The 21,173-nt window shown below is 35.5% G+C and overlaps 1 protein-coding gene across 1 annotated transcript in view; it reads right to left on the reverse strand.

Annotated features, from left to right (window-relative positions):
- The window catches only part of LOC121426696 (formin-like protein 3), a 62,106-nt gene extending 42,467 nt beyond the window's left edge, over nt 1-19,639 (reverse strand). The window contains exons 1-3 of the mRNA XM_041623069.1: nt 19,477-19,639; nt 13,659-13,742; nt 4,354-4,449 (exon numbers count right to left, since the gene is read on the reverse strand). Of these exons, the coding sequence (XP_041479003.1) occupies nt 4,354-4,449; nt 13,659-13,742; nt 19,477-19,632 (336 nt within the window). The 5' untranslated portion in view covers nt 19,633-19,639. The remainder of the gene's footprint in view (nt 1-4,353; nt 4,450-13,658; nt 13,743-19,476) is intronic.
- Nucleotides 19,640-21,173: the final 1,534 nt, after the last annotated feature.

Here is a 21,173-nt window from a genome sequence, read left to right on the forward strand (position 1 = left end):
TGGAATGGGTGCAATTTTAGCAGTTGCCCCGCAGGCTCTCCTTCCCTTCCCGTAGATACGCCACTGCCCTATTTACTAGAGGTTTCCAACCAAGAAGAGGACTTACAAGTTATGAATATCTATGCAAATATGCATGTATCAATAAAGATACAAAGAAGTGGAACTGTAGAATTTGATTAAATTAATCATCAACAGAAATGCCAGCGTAGTCAGGGTGTTACTCTCGATTGCAAAATGCTGCCTCACGCCTTCCTGGATGTTTGGTGGAATGCATTTTTGCAAAGAAAGCAAACAAAAGTACTAACTCACCACTTGAGTAGCTCTCCATTTCATTAATCATTTTGGGATGAAATTTATCATGGGCAAGTTTCACCTACAGTATGAGCTTTAAGAGGACAATTTTTCATGAGTACTCATTTAAAATCCTAATAAAATGAAATATCAAAATTCTTCATTTACTGATACAGAAATGTTATACTTCTGAACTGATACCGAAAGGCCTAATTATACTTGGTTGGAAACACTTGTAATAGGGTATGATATAAAACTAATGATTCCCTGAAAATAAGCATCAAGCAATGTTGGTGATACATGTACATGTAGGTGAGACAAATTCAAATTAATAATTTCAGGAAATCATTAGTTTGTGTATTATTAGTGAAATCATATCAACTACAATGTAGGCCAATATGAATAATAAACAAATGTCAGTAAATGTTAGAATTAGCAAAATCATAATAAATGTTCATATCAAATTGAAATGAATCAAACAAATTTAGAGTGATATGATGCTCATTAAAGAAACAAATTCCACAATGAATTTTGTTTCAAATATTTAAATCAGTAAAAAAAGGAAGTTAAAGGACAAGTCCACCCTGACGAAAAAATGATTTGAATAAAAAGAGAGAAATTCAACAAGCATAACACTGAAAATTTCATCAAAATCAGATGTAAAATAAGAAAGTTATTACATTTTAATGTTTTGCTTACTTTCACATAACAGTCATATGCACATCCTGGTCAGTATGCACATGAGGAGACTGATGACACCATCCACTCACTATTTTCATTTTCAAGTGAAACAGTGATTGATTCTTCAATGAACATGTGGATTGTGGAATTAGCATTCTTTAATATTTTATGGTTCAGTCAAGCTGGTCCTTATTGTCAAATACATGTATGTAAATATGAACTATTGTATAATTCAAATGATAAAAAACAAAAGAAATGTGAGTTGATGATGTCATCAGTCTCCTCATTTGCATCCCAACCAGGATGTGCATATAACTGTTTTGTGAAATTAAGCAAAACTTTAAAATGACATAACTTTCTTATTTTACATCCGATTTTGATGAAATTTTCAATGCTATGCTAGTTTGATTTTTCTCTACTTATTCAAATCAACATTTTGCTGGGGTAGTCTGGACCTTTAAATTCCCTCTAGCAAATTGTACTGCTCAGTGCAGATTGAATATGTAGGGCCTAACTACATGTAAATTGCAATGAAGGTGAAAAAAATATATATCTAAAGATGAAGTGTGGCATTTACTTCTAATATTTCTTAAGTGTCTTGTCTGCCTTTCAAGCTCTCTTTTCAAATTCTTTTGATAGAAATGCAGTCATAAAGAACCTATCCTTGATCGTTTTTTTTTACCAAGCCAGGAAACCCCAACCCACACAGAGAAATGGAAACGTAACCTCTTGACTCTAAAAGGAAACGTCTTTAATAACTACTTCAAACTTCAATATAATGCATTTTATACAGGTTGTCACTCTGAAAATGACAAACAAAGGGAAACCAAACCAAAACTAAACAACACAATACCAAACAAATGCAGTTGCTAGGAGCCAAAGAGGGTTTAAGCAATATCACATTTCACCACAAAATTGCCATCATTCTTAGTTCAGCTAAATTGTTGTATTACTTTTTGAATTAAAACTATAGGCAAAGTAGAGTATTATTAAAATAATATGCTAACATCAAGGTCTTAAATGACACAAGATAAACAAATAGGGGGATGCATTATATCTTGTCTGATCATTGTACACTTAATATGACATTTAAAGTGTTGGTGCAGTGTTGCTTTAAGTCAAACTTTGGAATGTTTCATTTGAGACAGTTTGGGAACATTCTTATCGCCAAAATGAAAGAGGTCCTCACAAGAACATGTCTTTTTACATGAAAAATGATATTTCAAAACAAGAAAGTATTCTGCTCCAGGCTCCAACAGTCTTGGGTCTTCTTACTCCCAAAGGAGTCTGGGAAGACAGGAAATAACAATTTGTCTCCATAGGACAGTCTGATAGTTCATCCCCGACACCATCATGTTATAATGTTTTATGTCATTATTTGAGGAAAAGTCTGTAGAAAAGGCTACATGTAAATGGTGTTACTTAGTCTTCCTATAACAGGCTCATATAGGCAATCAATCACCCCAATTTCGATATTTCCTAACATTTTCAATGGCCTATGGCAATAACACAGAGAGGATGGAGGGGGGGGGGTTACTTCAGAAAATATACCAGGTAAATGGATTATTCTTCAATATAAAGGCACATTGCTTGTTACCTACATAACATCAACTTTAAAATCATTGACGATAACTTCAAGTCATGAGGCTTTTGAAGGAAATCGATGGTTTGACAAATTGACAGGGCTCTTTCATGTAGACCGTTATGGCCTATTTACTGCGTGTATTTCAACAGAGTTGAAAAGTGAAGAAATAGGATGGGGGCTTTGAGTTAGCAATTTTTTTTTAAAGAGCCACCCTTCAAATAATGTATCTGCCCATGGGTCCAAGTACATTAATTCTTGGAATATAATACAGGGATTTCTTAGCAGCCCTTCCAAAATGAATTTGAGTTCTTATACTGACGCCAGACAGGGTAGGGTTGTGGAGTAACTGTGCAAAATAATTATAAAAGCCATTGATTACATCTTGGAAAAAAAATTGACGGTTTACTCAAGTTTGAAATTGCGTTTAAACCAGAGGTATTAAGGCCTAACATCCCTTTTTATATTTGAAGGCACAGACTTTTTTAATTCTTAAGGATGATTTCAATAATTTGTTTTCTCATCAAATAAATTCATAATTCCATATCAAAACGAGCCATAAAACCTGCTCGGCTCCGAGTCATTGGTACTTATTACCGATATCATTGACAACTCCTGATTGATGATACTACTTTGAATGAACCATAAGGCGAGCATTCTTGCTTGACCAGTCAGCCAATTAGTATACCAATATATTCATCACAAGTATAAGCCCCCAACGGCCCATGGGACCTGGAATTAATCCTGCCTTCATCCTTAATGGAGATTGCTTTTACTTGTATCTGACTCCATATAGATAAGTAGATTTATCTATTTCCTCCCATTCCATGTGATTAATACAGTGAATGGCCATTTTTCAAATGTATTGAAGTTTTTAAAAGGGTGTAATGCCGTGGCAGTAGTTTTGAAATATTTACATGGAAAATAAATGCAATGCTGTTTTCTTTTAAAAAAAAACGCACATTTTAATCAGTATTGGTATTCAGGAATGCATCAAAGCCTTGTCTCTGTGGTAATTTATGTATACGTTTTGAGGATAATTGCACACAATTTAAGTCTAATGGGATAATGCTTATAATAACAATAATGATAATTGTCAAATAATAATCAAATTGCATTTTAGCAAGGATAGAATTTCTTATCAAAAATCAAAGTATAGCATTGCATTAAGTGAGTTTGATTACTACAATCTATATGTGGATGATTATATATAAACAAAAGAGAAGGCTTATTTCAAGATCTATACATATTTCTTTGTGATGATATGTGACTGATTAAAAGTTGGTTGGTTAATTGATAAATAACTGCTAAGATGAACACTGTATATTCAGTCTAGGGAAGACGTTTCAAGAGTACCATGTATTAACATTTAACACAAATATATAGAGAAACTATTAGGGTAACAAAATAATTTAGGGGAAACATGCTTGGGTTACAGAGTGAAAAACAAATTATAGGTAACAAGGAAATACATAAAGAGAAAAGATACAGAAACCAGTGTCTGGGTGGCATCAATCCATGGAATGCGAGAAAAGCTAGCAAGTGCGTGTATATGTGAAACATAAAGACGAGTACAGACTGACAGACATAAAAAAATATGTCTGCTAACATGCAATCTCACCAATATACTTTACCACAAAGGTATAAGCCACACCAATACAAAGGGGACTGTAGCCGTGCTTATATAAAGCAAGCAAGCCTACGCAAAACCACCACACATTATCTAGCGTGAGCGGTTTACGTAGTTGAGGTACGGGTAGTAAATATTGAACAGGACTGCTCGGGAATGCGATTGATACCTTAAAACTACCGACCTTGGACGTGTTCCCCGGCTCCATTACTTTCCGAATCCTTGCAATGTATTGTTCGGGTGGCGCTTTGGCACTGACCTTTTCCTGAAAAGTGGAAAGAAATGAGAGAGATATATCTTAAGTAAATAGAACAATATCTGAAGTTTTTTATTCCATTTCATTCCTGTGTTCATTTTCCTCTTATGAAGTGATGGTAATCTGAAAATCATTTTTATTTGTTTCAATAAATTGATTAACTTTGATTTGTATCTATGAGTGTACGACTGGCAAACTTTGAATTTGGCAAAGGTGGGGTGCACATACAGTACCCATTGTTGCCTTCAAAGCAATAGGTAAAAAAAAACACAATTCTGGAAGGCGATGGATTTTAAGGAAGGAGAAATAGAAGGTTGAGAAGATCTCTCAATAAGGATGTTAGCTGAACATGTGGCCTTCCTGATAATATGCTTTTATAGTAACACCTCTGTTACTTAATGTGACATTTCCTTCAAAACCACACTAACCCTTCAAACCAACATTGACATAAAGGAGTTGAAAGGAGACTTTTCAAAACTTAGGAGACTTCAAAACTATAGAGTAAACAAAAAAACTTTTATACCATTATGCTACAAAAATAATCACGGGGTACTATAGTTCCTAACAGACACACCACTCGTTACACATAAAATGGCAAAAATTTACACTAAAAACATTAAAACTGCAGTTAACAATTTCTTTTAAAGTCCAAATAGGCTTCAAAATGAATCTCCAAAGGCAGAAAATATCACAACTGTTTGCAATTATGGAGTCCTATTCTCTTGAATTTTTTATTTTCCTACAATAATGATAACTAGGTTTTATCATCTAAATCATAGAAATTGAGGCATGGAAAATGCAAAATTTATGAGTGTAGCATTAGGGACCCCTTCCGTTCCGCCAGCAAAATCAAGGTGTTTGGAAAAAATGGCAGGATAATCATTTTAGTGAGTTTTGTGCTATTTTCTTCTTCCATGGTGGATTCAATCTTTGAAATATCGACCAAAAATTAAAGTTAGTCGTTTTCTCCATATATTCAAACTAACGTAACTTTGATCATGTGTAAACAAAGTACCCAGTTGGTCCCTCTCCCTACTCCATCCAACTAAAAGTAGATTTGAATTTTTTTAAAAAGAGAGAAAACCACACTGGAAAACAATCGAAAATGTAATCGAAAGTAAACAGGAAATCATGAGTAATCTGCTTTCACATTAGAAGAATATCAGATTATTTTTATATTTTTTGTGATGGTAGGAGTTTGAAAGCACTTTGTATTCTTCTCTAGATTTCATGAGACACTGTATTATCTTAAATAGTCTTAGGTGTGTTTAATGTCCATTTCAACTTTAAACAGCAACATGAATCATGATTGAAAACTAAATTCCAAAACACAGAATACATACACGTTTAGCAGTACACCATTCAGTGTCGAAAATATAAAGCCATACGTCTTTAAATTTCCCTCTTTCGTTAGCGCAGCTTTAGGGCTCAGTTTGACCAATCACGAGAAAGGTCAGTTCTGGCACCTGTTTGTGTAGGCGTTCCAAAACGCAAGTGTGTTCAATGTCGCATTCGCGATGCTCAAAGTCATAAATTTGAGCTGAACACGTTTACAAATGCATCTTGTTTGATGTTTAAATTTTCCTCCGAATCATGATTTGAAAGACGTTTACTTTTATGACCGGGAAAAGTGGACACTGAACACGCCCTTTGTTTCTCATAATATCTGCGTTTTGTAATCATGTTTTCAATCATGATCCATGGTTCCGTTTAAATTTGTAAACCGACATTGAACACACCCTATTGCTTGACATGGCAGAGAAAGGCTTAAGCACAAGAAAAGGCCATGTGAAACATTTTATTATTCAAATGGTATTGACCGTCTACCAGAGCTGCATGCATTTTAAAAACTAGAACAAGTTTTCCCTGTAAGACGAAACCAACAAATGGCTGCAGCTGGGAATAAAATCAAACCCACCATGCATAAATGCATTTTGTATCGAGATTGATTTTCGAGTGGACACACAGCAGTGCTCCATTGTATAAAGAGGTCCTGTTCTTTTTTTTTCTTGAGCCTGTATCACATTTTCCCAAATCGATACCATACATGCTTGTAAGTATTGAAAACAGGCATAACTCCATTTCAAGCTAAGAAGATGGATGTTGCAACTATATTTGCAATCATCTGCAAATTTCAGAGGCAAATTAATTCAACTAAAACTGATGCAAACCATGCAAGAATCTTACCTGCAATCAATCTAAAGTTTGCAATTTATTGACAGACCTAGATGGTTGATTTGGGAACCAAGAATTACAAATTGTTTGCAAGTACCTTGCCCCATCTCAAGTGTTTGGCTTCATAGTTACTTTTCTTTCTTTACTCTTTTATGATGCCTAGATACAGAAGTTTTAAGAACTGTTTTCCATTGGGTGATTTCAACTTTTGCCCCCTCCTCCCTTAATAGTTTTCAAACCTTCCAAATCTAGTTTGATCCCTTTACCATAGAGCTAATAGCTCTATGCTTTGACAATTCCATGACAAACATGAACTTCCTTGTGTCATTGTTATATCAAATATTAGATATCAAAAAGTCATATTTGACGTTCTTCCTTTCTGTTATTCTAATCTATTCTCTTTTTACTGGATTGACTAATACCTCTGGACTTGTCTCGCTGGCTGGCTTCGGAAACGTACAGGAAAAGAAACATGCATATACCTTTCCTGCCAGAAGCTTTCAGTGTGTAAAGGTTATTCTGCTCATAGTGGGTGAGGTCTAGGAGCAGATGTTGTATTACAACTGGTTCATTGTCTGTTTGCTAACTCAAAGTTAATCCAGGCTAAATTTAATATATGACCATGGGTGCGTTTATTCGACACTTTTTTACCCTAGAATCATGATTAGAATCATGATTCAAATCACGATTCTGCAGAATCACGATTGCGTTTAGTCGAAATTGGAAATAAACGTCTTTCAAATCACAAACATGAAACACGGAAAAAGGGGCGTTTGGAAAGACGTTTCTGTAGAATCACGAACGAAAAGGGTCGTATAAACGATATCGTGATTTGAATCATGATTCTATGACGTCATTGTGTCGTGCTTCTTCCGGGTTCGACTCAAAGGCGCGCGCTGTGTTTCGTGCAGGTTAATTTTCGTGTAGCAGATTGCCAGTGTACTAGTATATGCCAATTGTCATGTGCATTTAGGAATTATCATTCTGTGTATTGTACCCCGGGGTTGTACTGTAGCGTCATTTGTATATTTCACTCAGGGTGACCAGATTTCACAAAATGAAATACGGGACAATTGACAAACGAAGATCAACAAAGAAGCCCACACAAAGTGTGGGCTTCTGAGAATCCATAGTATAATAATAAGACTTTTGAAAAAAATATAAAGAATTAGAAGGGAAGGTGAACGAAAGAATGAAGGGAGAAAGAAAAGAGATGATTGGGAAGGAAAGAAAACAGAAAAAATAACAGAAAGTTAGAATAAAAGGATGAAAGAAATAATAAGAGATAAAAAAGGTTTCCGTCATTCTTTGAAATGAATATAGAAAGAAAGGAAGGAAGGGAAGATTAATAAATGTCTCGCAAAATAAAGGAGACAATTAAAGGGGGAAAGGTGAGAAAAAGTAGGAGGAAAGAAAGAAGGAAATAAACATGTTTCCTTCATTCTTTGAAAGAAAGAAACAATAGAAAGAAAATAAAAATAAGGGAAAAGAATGAGAAGGGAAAAATGAAGAAAGGAATAAAGAATGGAAGGGAAGAATGAAGGGGAAGAGAACGAAAAAATAGAAAATAATGGAAGGAGAGAAAGAAAGATGAACAGAGAGAGAGAGAGAGAGAAAAGAAAATGTCGAGGAAAGAAAGATAGGAAATAAAGATAGATGGAACAAAAAAGGGCAAGCAGAAAGGATAGGGTATATATAAAATAAAGAAAAGGGAAAAGTTCAAACTTCAAGTAAACAAAAAAATCCAATCATCTAATAAAAATCATAACTTTATTAAATGTATTTTTAAAATTTTAAACATAAAATGTTTTAGAAATGAATAAAATTTCAAAGTGAAACATATTGTCAAACTTAAAAATTAGATGAAACATCGCGGCATCGTGCACACCAAGACTCAAAACGAAAGCTGAAACAACTAGATCTATGAAAAGTCAATAACATTTTCCTCCGATTACATCTCCAAATCATTAAACTGAGAATCCATAGTATAATTATAAGAATTTCCCGCCGATTTTGTGATTATTTTGGTAGAAAAACTGTTTATCATGTGAGGTGTTTGCACCATTGAGAATTTGCTTCGATCCTCCATGCCTAGCTAGTAGCCTGCCACACACAGGCAGGAGGCCAGTTCGTTTGCAATGTATTAGCAAGAAATCATCGCAGAACTTGCAAAAGTTTACAGTTATCGATTTAATTGTTGTCCCTGCTTCATCAGCTGTTGGTTATTTAATGAAAATTCGTCACTTTCAAATGTAGTAACTACATTTTGTTCAATATTCTGAAATACGGGACAATCCCGGGAAATACGGGACGTCTGGTCACCCTGATTTCACTGTTTTCATCAATCATGTCTTCAAGTTCCAAAGGCACAAATTGGACTGACGACGAACTCAGGGCTCTGCTTGTGCTTTGGGCTCAAGCATCCCTTACCGGGATTCACAGAAATATAAGACGATCTACGAGTCCCTTTCAGCGGCGCTTGCAAGGGAGGGATTTCAACGGAGATGTGGCACCGCCTGTCGAGACAAAATTAACAGAATTCGTGCCCAGTACTACGGCTACCGAACACCATTTTTGATGAACCGACAAGATTGAATACAAGTAAACAAAAACAATACGAGGTACAATACACGGAATTCTGGAAGTAAAAGATTTATTTTTCGGAAGCCGAGTTGCACTTGCACAAACGATCGCGCGTTAGCTCCGGTGGCAGCAAAAATCTAGCAGCCGACGTGAAGTTAGAAACACGCGCGAAAATGTTGACCTATACTTCCTGGGTCAAACTGCGCACTGTGATGCGCACTGGATCGGCCCAATCTAGGGAGAAACAGCGTTAGAAAGATGGTCGTATAAACGCTGATTCTGTCGGATCGTGATTCATGTTGCTGTTTTGAATCATGATTCAAATCGTGATTCCAATCATGATTCTGGGTTGAGGTCGCATAAACGCAGCCCATGTTCAAGGATGGACTATAAAGAGAAAGACTGGTTTATATTTAGCCTGCGCCTCCCATTAGCCCCCTATGTCCCCATGTTGATCTTCACATTGATCTATATTTTAAACAGTAAACTTTTTTCCTTCTCAGGAGGAACATTCATAAACTAAATATAGGTTTTCATTTTAATAGGACTGCTCAAATCATCTGGAGTAAGATAGCAACTACCAAATTGAAAATACCATGTAATTATCATCAATTGGAAATAAATGAAACACAATATTTAGAACAGTATACAATTCAGAGATATTCACATTTAAATGTCAGAAAACCTAACCTAAAAATATGTACAGGTATTTCCGGTACTTTTTTTCTAACTGAGAAAAAAGTCATGCAAATATAGGCCTTGTGTTCTCAAATTTTTGGCTATAATTTTTTTTATCTCACCTTGTTCATGCTTACTGTTAAATTATAGGAGCTTGAGGGGAGAGGCTGACTACTATCCATAAGGGTTGAAAAAAAATATTTTTTCAAAGTGCTTTTTTTCACATTTGGGTTATTGCTGAAGTTTTGGGGGCTAGTTCTCTCATTTCAAATGGCCCCTCCCCTTGACGAATTTTGTCACTACGCTTCTGCGCAATTTTTTCTACCACGCTGTACGCCGCTAGCCGACCTTTCACTTTCAAGTCTTGTGCGTCGTTTGAGACCAAATTTGCGATGCTTGGGTACCATTGGTCCCCCAGTATATCCTGGTCTGAAATAGCCCACTTAATTCAGGGTTTAAAGCACAATTAGTTTATATCATAAAGTAAATTATGCGAATATCCTAATTCTGCCATATGCAGTGTTGATTTGTCTGAATATTCTAGAATACCGGTACTTTCTGTGGTATAGAACTTGGGGTGACTCGGTAGTTGCCCAAAGCATGCAAAGCATTCATTTACATGGTAGGGGTTTTTATTGGGGGGGATTACAGGTATTTGAACTCTCATGATAATTTTTTTTTTTGGGGGGGAGGGGAGGCACATCATCCTCATGTATTTCCTACAAGGCTATCGAAAACTATTCAAGGGATCGGATGACAACCTTGCATTACATGAAGAAGTCTAATCGTAGCATGGATCTACTACTGCCACGTAAGACTAGTCCAAACAAGAAGTGGACCCTAGACCTAGCTTCCCTAGCCCAGCTCCCCGGTAGCTTGTCACAGGAACTGCATCCAGTAAGAACAGGAACCGGGAAAAGGAACCGGAATTAGGATAAGTCTAGAGGTAGGGCACGCTGATAGGGCCAGTAAGCATGGTGGGAAAAAGTGTCAGGGCCACTTCACTTTCAATGGCGTTGATAACTATTGGAGGCAGAGTAATAATCAAACCAAATCATCATTATAACTGTACAGTTTAATTCAGGCCTTTATAATTGAGAGTGACTTTATATAATGTAAGCCTATATTGAACTTCGAAAGAATTTTAGTGAAATCAAATAAGCAGGTACCAAATATTTGAGGATGACCTTGCCTATAGAGTAGACCCATTTGGTTTGGGGAATTTTTTTTACTGGAGGTTCTGATTAAATGCATCATCAAAATTAATCCATGCACCGACATAGCAGCAAACCTAGTCAATCGCATAACCAACTGCAAGTGATCTATTCTTCTTTGGAAGCCCCCATAATTTACAGAGCTCTAAAATCTGGTTTATTCTTTAATAAGAATACGATCTTGAATTGTAGAAGACTTTGGTGAAAAGAAATACATGTAACTAATAAGTAGTATGGAAATACATGATTAAAAAAAATCAAGATGTTATGACATAACCCCCCCCCCCCCCCCCCCTCCAATTTCAAAAAGTGATGGCAATGTTAGCAATATGTTGAAAACATAGTAATGTACCATTATCAACACTTAATACGATTTATATCCAATGGCTTCTTAGTCGTTATAATCATATTTCCTTTCAATTTAGACATTCTTTTACTTTGAAAGAATATGCCTATACCAATTCAAATTGACATCCCACAAAGTGAACCATACAAATAGACATTTTCAAAGCCATAGCACTTAAAATCTCCACTGTACGAGTGTAACTGCATCTGTCAAAAACTCCTCAGACAAATATTATTCTTTTTCAGAGGACAAATGGAAACATGTCCAGCTGAGTTTCTCCAAGAGTTCATCAAGCTCAAGATATTTGCTCCCTCCAAATCCATTAATCTATCATGATACCTAAAAACCTTGAACAACATTTACCAAGCATCCTGTTTTTAGTCACTCTCACCAAAAAACATACTTCATTTTTTTTCTCTCTCAGAATCCGAGCAGTTGTTATGGTGGGGGCAAGGAAGGCAATGATGAATGTTCATTCCCCTTTGGTAACTATTATGGGCATTCTTCACTTTAGCTTAGAGAAATTCTCTTACATTTTAGTAACATTACACAGGAAAAATTAAATTAAGCAGGGAACATTACAATGGGGGCTATGGGCAATTTCCCCCCCCCCCCTTGAAAAAAAAAATCCCTTACCAGGCACTTATCCAGGGGAGGCAAAGGAGCACAAGGAGGATACTGTACCCATCCCCAATAAATGAGAGAGAAAGAACCCCCCCCCCCCTCTGCATGAAATAATGGATATGCACATATTAATAAAAGCCCTAAGCTGAACAAAGCCCCCTATTAATTCATAATGGATTTATCCTAAAAGTAAATTGGCATGAACAAAATGGAAATAGATCATGCTTTTATTTTTGGATCAAATTTTACATGAACAAAACCATCTTGTCATTTCATGATGGCGTGCATGGCGACACCTTTCTTTTCATCCAAAACAATAAGTCTTTATGTCATTATAATTTCATTTTTTTGTCATTTATAGTGTCTCAATGTAATTCATGTTTCCGTCACAAAGTCTTTGCTATTTACATACAATAATTCGTGAGGATATGAGGATACATTATTAATATCCTAAGCATTGGTGGGATTCAAGGTGATTAGTGTGAATGACATTTTATAATCTATACTCTTCTCAAAAGATTATTGTTCAACAATCATATACATTGATATTCTTATGTTTAGGTAGTCACATGAAAACAGAGTTTGCATCCACTATCCACTTGGTCTAATACTCATTTGGTCTAACTGCCATTCAGTCTAATTTCCTGTTTATTTCCAATAACTATAAACTTGTCTACCATCATTTCGTCCACTATCCACATTGTCTAACTGCCATTCCATTCACTACATGTAGACTGCCATTTGGTCTTATTGGACCAAGTGCTTATTGGGCAAAATGACTGAACAGAGAATGGGTATAAGACCGACTGGTTTATGAGACGAAATGGTCAAAGATGACCTGGTAATTAGACAAAGTGATTATTGGACCAAATGATTATTGGACCAAATGTTGGACAGAATGACATTAGACTATTAAAATGAATGGAGATGATATAATGAGTGGACGAGTTGGCAATAGACGAATCGGCAGTTTACCTTCTTTCCAGACGGTCTCATTCCAACTTTTTCTACTAATTAGTTTGTACTTTGTCATTATGAAACTTTGGTTTATAACAGTTCAAAGTGGTGTAAGACCATGTAGACATCTAATGAGATGGGCAGGTCATTAGCCTCAGGTGGAAATGAGACCAAATGGTGTATGGGAAAAAGGGCGTTTGTCTACATTTGCCACTCTCCACCCAGGTGTAGTAAATGTGTATCCTGTAGGAAGGAATTCCTTGAATGCTCAGGTGCCCGATCACGGTAGCCGTGCTAAAGTCTGGGTAATAGTATGCAGTGTTTTAGAAACATTGTATGAAGCACTTTATAAATGTTGCGTATTATTATTGTCATTATTATTATCATTATCATTATTATTATTATTAAAAGGCAACTAGACCAAATATTCAGTAGACAATGAAAATGAAGTAGGATGAGGCCTATTGGGATGAGATTGAAAGCAAAGTAGACACATTGGTGTAGAGAGTAGACCAAGAAGCAATTTACAGAAAATCATGATTATTTATTTATTCTCTTGATGACTGAATTGTATAATTCAGATAATCTGTGCATGCACCATCATGCTCCAGCGGTTAATAATGAGTTAATTCAAATCTTACCTGATCACAAATCAGGTCCCATTTCTTTTCATCGTTATACTGCCGTAGAAGCTTGGCTTTTTCTGGGGGTAAATCCATTTGAGCCTGTAAAATATAAAGAAAATTGATTTTTTTTTTTAGATATGTGTGTTCTTCGGTAAAAGTTACTTGTCATTCCTTTCACTGCATTTTATTTCATTGATGTTTGTAATACATCAAAAATGGGCATAAATAATGTATACAAATTGTGCCAATAAGTTTTAAGAATCAGTTTTAAGCTGACCTTATTACTGTATATCTCATAATGGAACTATCCTACTAAATTTGATAATTTTGGTCATTATCTTTTTTACAAGTTCCTGGAATATCAAGTAGAGTCTTTCAATTTCATCATTTTACTGCTATTAAATTCAAGTATTTTTTGTGTTTTGTGTCCAAACAAAGTATACATTTCAAAATCTTGAAGAAAATCTGAGTCATATCAAAATCTGATAAAATGGAATTTGACTTTTAATACAAGTGAATTAGTCATAAAAAAACATTTGCACCTCAATTTGAGGTGCAAATGTTTTTTATGACTAATTCAAATGTTCCTTTATTTAGATTAGTCACATGTTTGTCAATTATTTGGCTTGCATCCATGGCGACAAATAAATGAACGTCGTGATGCAATACATAAAAATCTATTCATAGTCTCATTTCACAGTTTTATTTTGAGATATCCAGGAGGGTGTTTCACAAAGATTTAAGTATGACTTAGAGTCACACTCACTTAAATGCCTAGTTGCGTGTGGTATAAAAGGCATGACCACAACAGTCAGATCATGCAAAGAGGACACGCATTACTGCGTATTGATCAATTAGATTGCGTGTTGCATTTCAGATACACGTAGCCATTTGAGTGCGATTCAAGTCATACTTAAATCTTTGTGAAACACCCCCCATGACTTGAGTCTCAATAATCTTCAAAATAAAATCAAACAGGATGTTCAATTGATTTATTGATCAATTCATTTCAATGAAAATAATAACAGTTCCAAATAAATTTGTTTAGTATAAGAGCATTATTCATGATATAAATAGACATAATATTCAGTTATCTCACTGTTTTATAATGTAAGAATGAATGCAATGATTAAGCTGTAAAAAAACAATTATGAAACACATTACAGTTAGAATTACTCCAAACTTCCTGCATGGATGCTCAATGATCAGATCTACTAAAAGGAAATTACAAGTTCTATTAAATATGAATAAAAATGTTTATTAGCAAGCCAAGAAGTATATATGATTTGCTCCTGACAATGTATACAATTTCGGGAGTTTAAAGAGAAAACTATATGAATGGACAATGTAAAACCTTAAAGGGAATAAAGTGAAAAAGAAATAAAAATCTTGAATTCAATAATTCATCAATTCATTCTTTGAATAGACAAACAATATGAAAATAAATTAGTAAAATGCTTTAAAATCTAATCATTGACAGTTCAAATGACAAAGACATTAGAAATATCACAGTATAATTAATCTCCATGATACAATAATAATAAACAGTTGATGTTGTAACCACACGCGTGGGGTAGAAGTTACGCATAGAACTCTGTATGACAAAAGGAATGAAATATATTTGAAGCAAGACTTTCTTATCATGGCGTTAAAACTCAAATATTAGTTTTTGACATGATAGTAAAATCAAATTTAAAATAGAACTTTGAGATTTATAAAAACATATTCTGCAACAAAAGATATCATATGCTGAGCTGTAAATAAGTTTTGAAAAGTACATAAATATACAATCATTGTATTTGATATAAAGAATACCCAAAAGGCATCGCAATGAAATTTTAATACAACAAATATGAGGGAGAGGGAAAATCAAATAAAATCAAAATTATTTGGTTAATGTCCATTGAACACTCTGAATTCATTACGTTTATTATTAAGCCGAATCATCTGCAAAACAAAGGAAATGTCATGCATGAAACAAAAAAGGTGAGGGAACACAGCCCTGAGGGGCTGATGCCTATAAGACAGAGGTCAATGAACCTCAGTGGCCATCTATCAACAAACTATGACCTAAGGTGGAAGTGTCTTCAGTATAGTGATACTGGAAAAACAAATCACAGAAAAACAGAAATATGTGCCCTCGCAATGAGGACAGATCTGATTATATTCATTTAACAGACAAGGTAGGCTGCTGACCTTAATAATATGTGTATATTTACTGAAGGAAAATCTATGCTCAAAGTATTCTGTTAAACAAATTACTGTGGTTTTGTGGGATAATCAAGGATGTCAACAATAAAATGAAGAGGTCAATTTCAAATGCCATTCAACAATTGATAAAAACTATATATAATGGTATCAGACAGTCATTCATTTTATAGGAGTCTGTATGTTGGGACAAATAGTGCTAAACTCGCTTTTGGAGTCAACCATACATGTAGGAAAATGTACTCACTAATGCAACTGAAAATACTAACTCTGCAGAGGGGATGTGCATAGTTACATGTATGTTGTGTGTGGGAATGACTTATTAAAATATTTTGTGCCAAAGCATTGTAGTGTACATGACAAATGTTGTAAGTGCCCTTTTAAACAACCATATTATTATCATTTGATATCTAGACAAATATATAGGCGTAGGTCTACATTGATTAGCAATTTTGGCCATACAGAAAGGTTCTCAACTATGTAGTTTTGTACAGTCTGCGATATATTTCTTGTATAGCATTCTTTCAGAGAAAATTGCGATGCAATACCAGGAAAATTATTCCTTGAAGTACATGTATGAAAGATGAATGTGTTACTTTTTGGAATTGAAGTCTAAACGATGACTTTTGGGGGACTGCAAAGTCTTTCATACCAATGAGCTTGGTATAGGTATAGTGGCCTTACCATGGACAAAATTCCAGTTATTAATTATAATTTTGTCATCAATGTTGACCACAAAATGCTTTTAAAATCTTCAGTAGGGCCTGTAGGCTTTTCACATTTTTTTTGTTTAGTATACAGAGTACATTAAGCAAGCATACCACTTGAAATTTCCCTAAGTCATAACACTCTATTTCTCATAAATTTACAGTCATTTCTAAACGAATGGAAAACAAACTTGAATTTAAACATTTTTGCCATATTTGGTCATGGATGTGGTTGGACTTGAGACAGTAACAAATTCAGCACATGACATAAATCACAATTACAAGAAGGAAAAAAAATCGGAGCGACATCCACACAATCATATCAAACATTTGTCAGAACAGGCAATGTCTATCAATCATCTAGAACCGTAATTCAATTTCCAGTAAAAATAAACACAAAAAATTTATTTTCTCAATAACTTTGATTTATCAAATTATATGTGATTGGAACAGACATTAATTTGGTTGAAAATTTGAAATGAACTTGAACTCCCCAATGCTCAAAAAAAATTGAGGACAGTCTAATCATTTGAAATCATTGTTCAGCAGAAGTATCACAATCAATAAAATATAGCCAACCACCACGCTCTCTTTCTATTTCTTTCTTCAAAGCTGGGAGGGGGAATTTCATGCATTTTCATGTTTGTCAGAATATCCGTGAACATGAGTTTTACCTTATAAGGGTATTCTCTCCAGAAATATCACATGCATGTTGGGGTTTCAAATTTCATGTTAGTTAACTTCTAACACGAACACAAAGCAGCTTTGGAAAGAACAAAGACTGTTGATATGATACCCTACTGACGAACATACTGAACTGTCATGCTGGTTGGCGTGTCAAAGGTCGTTTGGGGACATGCTGTGAATTCTGGGATAGTATTTTGCTAAATGGGCCCACCCTCTCCCTGGGAGCATCTGGATATCATTAGCTCCTTGTATTAACTGTGTAACAATGATGAAAAGATAAACGTTGTTATAAAGTTGTCAGAAGGAGAGGACTGATGTTTAAGGACAGTCGAAGAAAAGAAAGAAAATAATAGTAGGCCTAGTGAGTTAGCGGGAATAGTCGAATATATGACTGGTCGCCATTAATATCCAACAAACAACAACAACAAGGGTGTATTTCACACCAGCCTAAATCCAGAGAAATTGTTCAGTACACACAGTAAAAAATGCAGTTTACAATCTTAAAAAAAAACACAGTTAATTTCTATATGAACTAAACAGTGATTGCTATAAAAACATTTTTAAATGAGTCTTTAACATTTCACACAACCATACTTTATTAAATATGGGAGGGAAATTAGACGTTATTTTCATAGAGAAGTAGTTGTATAGTTGCATTTAGTTCTTACCTCACCTCTTGCTTAAGCTATTTATTATTAAGTAATTCTTGTCTGAAATATGAATTCACAATAGTATTGCAATTATGGAGTAACTTTGAATGCTAATTAACAGAAAAGTCAGAAATGTGTTCAAAGAACCTTCAAATTATGAAAACCTGCATATATAATAAAAGCAAGGAAATTCTATTTAATTTCATATTTTCTATTCGAAACAGAACCTCCTAGCCTAGGTAAAACTAAATGTCAATTAAAAAAAAAGTGCAATGTGTTTCATATGAGACCATTATATAACAAACTTTACCATAAATCAAATGTAGCTTTTTTTTTAAATTTCAGACCTATTTGGCATGACAACTTTATGCATGAAGATTGTGAATAAGCTGGGATTAAAAGGGGAAACCATTTTGCTTGAAAAGATATCCTATTGGATTATCATTGGCCTTACCATGCTAATATTTTTAACCTAAAAAGAGATGGGAACATCCTACAAGATTGGATTTAGCTTTAATAAATGTATGACAGCCTGAAGGATAAAGTTAAACCCAACATGATGTCAACCTATCATGTTGGCCAAGTATCTCCAGCTCAACATGCTACCAACAAGGCATTATATGAAACATAGTAGACCTTATGCATATTGGGGTGGTATGATTTTTTTTTAAACCAAAAACATGCTGTCAAACACATCTGAATATCCCAAGGATGTTCCATAATGATACTCTATTCTCATATACTGGCCCTAATTGCTGAGGGGAGAGCAGTGGCAATGATATCATGCACTGTCCATGGACCCTGTCCTGGCTGTCCATGCAAATGGCCAATGATGGTTATCTTCAGAATGGCAGCTCTGTCCATACCAGTATTAGCTGCAATACAGGTCATACATATAATTGCGAATGGACTGGCTGTGAAGAGAAAGTCAAGAGAAGGAAAGGGGAAATTGGACTGATTAAGAAAGACAATGACAGAGAGTGAGGGAGGGAGAGAGACAGCCAGAGAGGGGGAGGGAGGAAGAGAGAAGTAGAGAGCAGAGGTAATAAACTGGTCATTAGGATAAACCCTGCAGAAGATGGCTCCAGACAAGAATCAAGAAAACGTCACCATGGTGACAATTTGATGAATAATACCAATGAGTGTAGGTCGTCTTCAGGGTAGATTACCTATACAGGAACTTCTTCAGAGGAAGAGAGAGAGAGAGAGAATCATATTGATCAGGTTAAGGTAAGTTAATAATTCAAACAAATATCACAAAATACTGTTTACTTGAGTCTTGACCCAGTCCACAGCATCGAAAAGGCCAAAGAAGCTGGCTGAGTCTGCTAACTGCAAGCATGGTGAGTGACTAGAATATTGGCCGAGTATTTTGACTTGTACTGTAGTTACTTGCATTTGAAGGGAAGATTACTGACAGTGTCTGGGAACCTCCTTGATCAGGTTAACATCAAGAGTGGGTACATAACTGCATCTGTACTGCTGGAACTGATTTGGGAGACCAAAATGTTAGATCTTAAAGCATACATGTACATGTAGGACAAGAAAAGAATATCAACCTGGTGTTGGCTGGAATCTTACCTGGTACTGCTGCCATGTATCCATCTGCTTTCTGCGATTCAAAAAGATTTCACTAGGAATACTCTCAATGATATGCACACTGTGCACCCTCTTCTCGAGGGCAGAGTTCTTGCGGCCCTTGGAGGACCTGTATTGCACTGAAGATCGGTGAGCCATACGGGCTGAGTCCTGTGCTACCGCTGCTACTTCCATTACTGCTTCTCGTGCTGCTTCCACTAATACTTGCAGCACACTGTGCGTGGCCATTGCTTAGTCCACCATTTTGATCCAACAAGGCACAAGGACTTGGCTTATGAGTGATCCAAGTGTCCAAGGGAGTCGTAGGAGATTCTGGCCCTGTTGAACTTGCTGAAGATGACTGCCCCATAGTTTAATAGCTTAATGGCTTACTTGTATTCTCCAAGTTATTATGTTAAATTCTTCCAGAACTGCCACAGTTCTGTAACAATGCCCAATCTCACAGTGCTGTCACATTTCTGTCTTTCTTGAAGAGGGGCATAAACACATGAAAATACTAATAATTGGAAATTTCTCGAAGTTGAGGGTTCATTCCCGTTAACTGAACTCAGCTACCCAAGACATGACTATTCCATTTTGCTTAGTGACGTGCATGGACATTGGGGATAATTCGATAGGGTACTGCCAGCACTCATCCCACCGCCGCCACCAGTTATCATGCCATCATCCAGGAAAGCTGGTATATCCACTTTGACTTAAAAAATCACAAAAACCACTTCCACTGCCACTCAACACTCTTCTATCTTGCAGCGGAAACTTATCTTTGACGCCGTCCAGCATCCAATTTCACCATCCAACAATCTCCGGCCGTGGCAAATTATTCTCCACCAACACCTCCTTTTAGCGAGCGTCATAAGTTCCACGCATTTCAATTGATACCATATCTGACACAAGCTTCAAAAGACCCGACTATTGTTGCAGATATCGATTTGATTATGTCATTTGACTGCGATGGGCTGTTCTCCTCCTATCTTGAATTGAATGAAATAGACGGTCATGGGCAAAGTTGGAGGAGAGAACAATATATGTCATGTGTATGCGACTGTACATGTATATGGACTGTTCAACGTCTTGTTCTATACTGTACTGTAGTTTGTCATGCGAAGAAGATTCGGTTTTCATCAGTACTTTCTGTGACAAAGAAGATGAAGAATGAGTGTTTCAGAAAAATATTACAGAATCTAACAAATCAAATATTCCCAACCCTTAATTTAGTCTGTCTTAAGCCTGAGTGAACATCAATTCTTTTATGAATTCTTTTTTTATAAATTTTCTATAGTGGTAGCTTTCACTCTTTAAAACATCTAAACCATTTGGAAAATCCTGATATTTCAAAACAGCTACAGTGCTTTACCAATAGTAAGTTATAATATTGTCTTAAAGTTATTCCTACAATAATCAGGGCTTATATTATTTACTTTTCTTAATATAGTAAACATGTACCAGTATGGGAATTAAAATGCAATCAAATAATTTTCTATACTAGATGACTTCAAGTCTGGGTCCCTTCTTTGCAATCATGTTAACATTTATTAATCTTTATAAGAACATCATTCACTCAATATCAAGTGAACAAGTCTTTGGGAAGCTAATATGGCATCCTTAATGAATATTTCAACAATCAAACCAGGACTGACACTCAAGAAAGGAGTGTGAGACAGAGTTAACCGAAATGCAGG

This window comes from Lytechinus variegatus, chromosome 13 (genome assembly GCF_018143015.1).
Source record: "Lytechinus variegatus isolate NC3 chromosome 13, Lvar_3.0, whole genome shotgun sequence".
NCBI lineage: Eukaryota > Metazoa > Echinodermata > Echinoidea > Temnopleuroida > Toxopneustidae > Lytechinus > Lytechinus variegatus.